The following is a 3,366-nucleotide window of genomic DNA, read 5'->3' as shown; positions in this document are numbered from 1 at the left end:
TTACATTATACTCGTGTTTTTTTTAGTGTTTTTGAAACTTACTTTTGATTTTTTAATGTTTTTGAAACTTACTTTTGATTTTTTTAGTGTTTTTGAAACTTACTTTTGGTTTTTGAGCCTAGAGGCTTATTCTAATCTCAGTATGATGTGTAATGTTATCCGGCCCTCACCAAAGTTGAAATTTTATTCATGTCAAAAAAAAAAATCTAAAAATAAAAAAATTAAATAACTATACAAAACATTTAAATAATATCCACTCATAAAAAAAATTGCAAATGAAAAACTTAGATCTCTCCACTCGTATTAGATCAATATTTAAAATAAATCTATGTTGATATATTAAAATAAAAATAGTATATACCTACCTTAAACAAAATAAATATAATTCAAAATAAATATATATAAATTGAGCCTTATAATTCTCACATGAAATATACAACATATTTTATATATATATATATATTCTAGCATTAATACCTTGCGAATGTCTTATCTATGTTGTTCCTCTAAGAAAGTTTGCAGAGAGGCAATCCACCCTATATAATCCTGTGTCTAGTAAAAATTAATAGGCAGTCTTGGTGCGGGAACTGCTATTAAGGGTATTCTCTTCTGTAGAGTTAGCCCAAACACCTCAGACATATCAACTACAAAATCATCGTCCTTGGTGGCCCCAAAGATGGACCAATTGAAAACATGAAGGAGAGATCCCAAAACCAAATGAATCATTCTGTGTGCCAGAGGAAGCCCAATGCAAATCCTTCTTCCTGCACCAAATGGTATCAACTCAAAGTCTTGGCCTCTATAGTCAGTATTACACCCTAAAAACCTTTCTGGCTTGAATTCCAAAGGTTCCTTCCAAACCCTAGGATCTCTTCCAATGCCCCATATATTCACAAACACTTGTGTGTTCTCTGGGACAACATATCCACCAATCTCACAAGAGCTATCTGCTCTTCGTGGAATTATCAGTGGAGCTGCTGGGTGCAATCTGAGGACCTCCTTCACTATTGCTTGTAAATATGGCAGCTTTACTATGTCTGATTCTTCCATTCTTTTGTCTTGACCAACGATTTCATCCAGCTCTGCCTGAGCCTTTCTTATTACTGCTGGTTTTCTGAGAAGCTCAGCCATTGCCCATTCAACTGTTACCGAAGTTGTATCCGTCCCTGCAATGAACATGTCCTGCCAGCATAATCGCTATATTTAGTTTACATTGTCTAATGTTTTATAGATAGAAAGTGGGGTACAAGTTTACATTGTGTAAGGTTTTCGAGAGAGAAAGTGGGTTACAAGTTATAGATCATAGAATTGGCTTAATCATAATAATAAAATTGGTTTTGGTTTGGAGTTACACCATCAAGAGATTTCACGTACCAATTTAATATTATTTAATTAGTTGTGATCTTAAAATTAAATTCGTATTGTAAAATTTAAAAAATATGAATTTATAATTTGAAATTCTTTTTTCCATTAACAAATTTAATATATCAAAAAAAAATGATTGAGAACTCTACTTATGTGGCTATACAGTGCACGATTGAGAATTCTACTTAAGTAATTATGCAGTGAGGTTGACCATATACATCAAACTGAACTCAATTGTAAATTTTAAAAATACTAAAAATCCATAATGGCTTCCATATGCATGTAAGTATTTTATAATGGAAGCTATCACTACTCAAACTGCTTACCATTAGCACTCCCTTGATGTTTTCCAAAGTGAATTGTGTGCCACCCTTCCTTAAATCCAGCATGATTTCTAGAAAATCCTTCCCTTCATGGTGAACAGTTGCCCCATCATTATCATCATCTTCTCCTAGACGCTCCTCAATAATCCTGTCAAAGAGACTGTCAAACCTCCTGGCCAAGCTCTTCATTCCTTGCTTCAGTCCTTGCAGATCAAACCTCTCCAGGAAAGGGAAGAGATCTGATAAATTTGGAGTTCCTGTCAACTTGAGGACTTCCCATACCATATCCTTAAACTCTGCAACCTCTCTAGAACCCGGGTGAAATACATTTCTGCTGCAAACCATCCTGCCCACAAGGCTAAGTGAATTCAGAAAGGCTCTCTCTCCAATATTCACACTCTGTCCCTCAATGGAGTCCTCAAAGATAGACCTAATGGTCCTATTTACTTCATCACTTCTCAAATGCTGAAGGGCATCAAGCCTTTTGGGTGAGAATAGTTCAGCGTTACAGATCCTTCTGAGCAACCGCCAGTGAGGACCATAAGGACTCCATACCAGACTAGTCCCCTGGTATGCAAATGTCCTGGCAGCCATGTTGATAGACCTGCTGGAAAAGGTCTGGTCATTGTTTTTCAGCACCTCTTTTGCCATGGATGGTGATGAAACAACAACTGTTAATTTGCATCCCAGTCTCAGAGACATAAGAGGCCCATATTTCTGTGCAAGGCCAAAGAGAGATTCATGAGGTTTGTCACCCAACTGAAGGATGTTTCTAATGATGGGCCATCCAGGAGGACCAGGTGGCAATCTGTTATTCTTCTTTTTGTTGTAGAGGAGGAAAATAGATAACAGCACAACTCCCACTCCCACTACTATAAAATCATACACTGATGCAATCTCCATTGAATACACCAGGAATCAAACAGCTTCAGAAAATCATTCACTGCATTGGCCCATGAAAACCAAAATAAGATACAAAATTTAAACCACCCAAGGGTGTCCAACGATCTTGTTTTCAATCTTCGTTTGGACATAAAACAATTATCTAAGCCAACTAAGCAGGTAATAGTTTTGAATGGTTGTTTGGAATGGCAAGTGGAAAACACGCATTGCCTACCAGACACCAAATTTGTTTATACAAAGGTCGCTTTCTCCCACTCGAGTTCCAAGCGACCTATTACTGTTCTACTAAACATGTTGTCCTTTTGGTTTTTTGTCAGGTTGCAATATTCTGCTATTCAAAGTACTTTTAAATTAAAGAACATAAATCAAATGCATCATCTTTATCCAAAAATAATTAGATAATATTTATGATCTTTAGCTTCTACATTCACAGAATGTAATGTATATCTACCAAAATTAACAAATATTTATGATCTTTAGCTTCTACATTCTATGAATGCAATGTATATCTACCAAAATTAAACGGTTACGGATTCAATGTATTTAACTAATATTTTTTCATTTTATATTAATTATATAGCCAATTATATATCCAATAAATCTGCAAGAAAATTAATGGTTACAAATTCTGTGAATTTAATGGACATTTAAGATCTGTCCAAGAGGAACAATTTTGGGGAATTTTTCTGTGGTAAGAAATTCGATTAGGAAGCATTTAAATCAGTGGTGGTGGCGGGGTGGTGGTGGGGTGGTGGTGGGGCGATTCTCAGAATCG

At 35.6% G+C, this 3,366-nt stretch overlaps 1 protein-coding gene across 1 annotated transcript; it reads right to left on the bottom strand.

Moving 5' to 3' along the window:
• Positions 1–525: 525 nt before the first annotated feature.
• LOC149245245 (geraniol 8-hydroxylase-like) lies at positions 526–2,597 on the bottom strand. Its single transcript, XM_089455564.1, has 2 exons — positions 1,692–2,597; positions 526–1,182 (listed from the first exon to the last, which is right to left on the bottom strand). Exons 1-2 carry the CDS (start codon positions 2,589–2,591, stop codon positions 553–555), a joined length of 1,530 nt encoding a protein of 509 aa, XP_089311690.1. The 5' UTR covers positions 2,592–2,597; the 3' UTR covers positions 526–552.
• Between the last annotated feature and the right edge of the window lie 769 nt (positions 2,598–3,366).

Source organism: Pinus tabuliformis, chromosome 7 (assembly GCF_031772625.1).
Source record: "Pinus tabuliformis cultivar Carrire ecotype Pingquan chromosome 7, CPIR1, whole genome shotgun sequence".
Lineage (NCBI taxonomy): Eukaryota > Viridiplantae > Streptophyta > Pinopsida > Pinales > Pinaceae > Pinus > Pinus tabuliformis.
This window is presented reverse-complemented; position numbering and strand designations above follow the sequence as displayed.

Bases quoted from the DNA above. Each gene is read 5' to 3' on its own strand.
- LOC149245245 (XM_089455564.1), bottom strand. From the start codon at position 2,591: ATGGAGATTGCATCAGTGTATGATTTTATAGTAGTGGGAGTGGGAGTT. The intron at 1,183-1,691 runs GTAAGCAGTTTG...TTATGCTGGCAG, and splicing joins ACATCAAGGGAGTGCTAATG to GACATGTTCATTGCAGGGAC.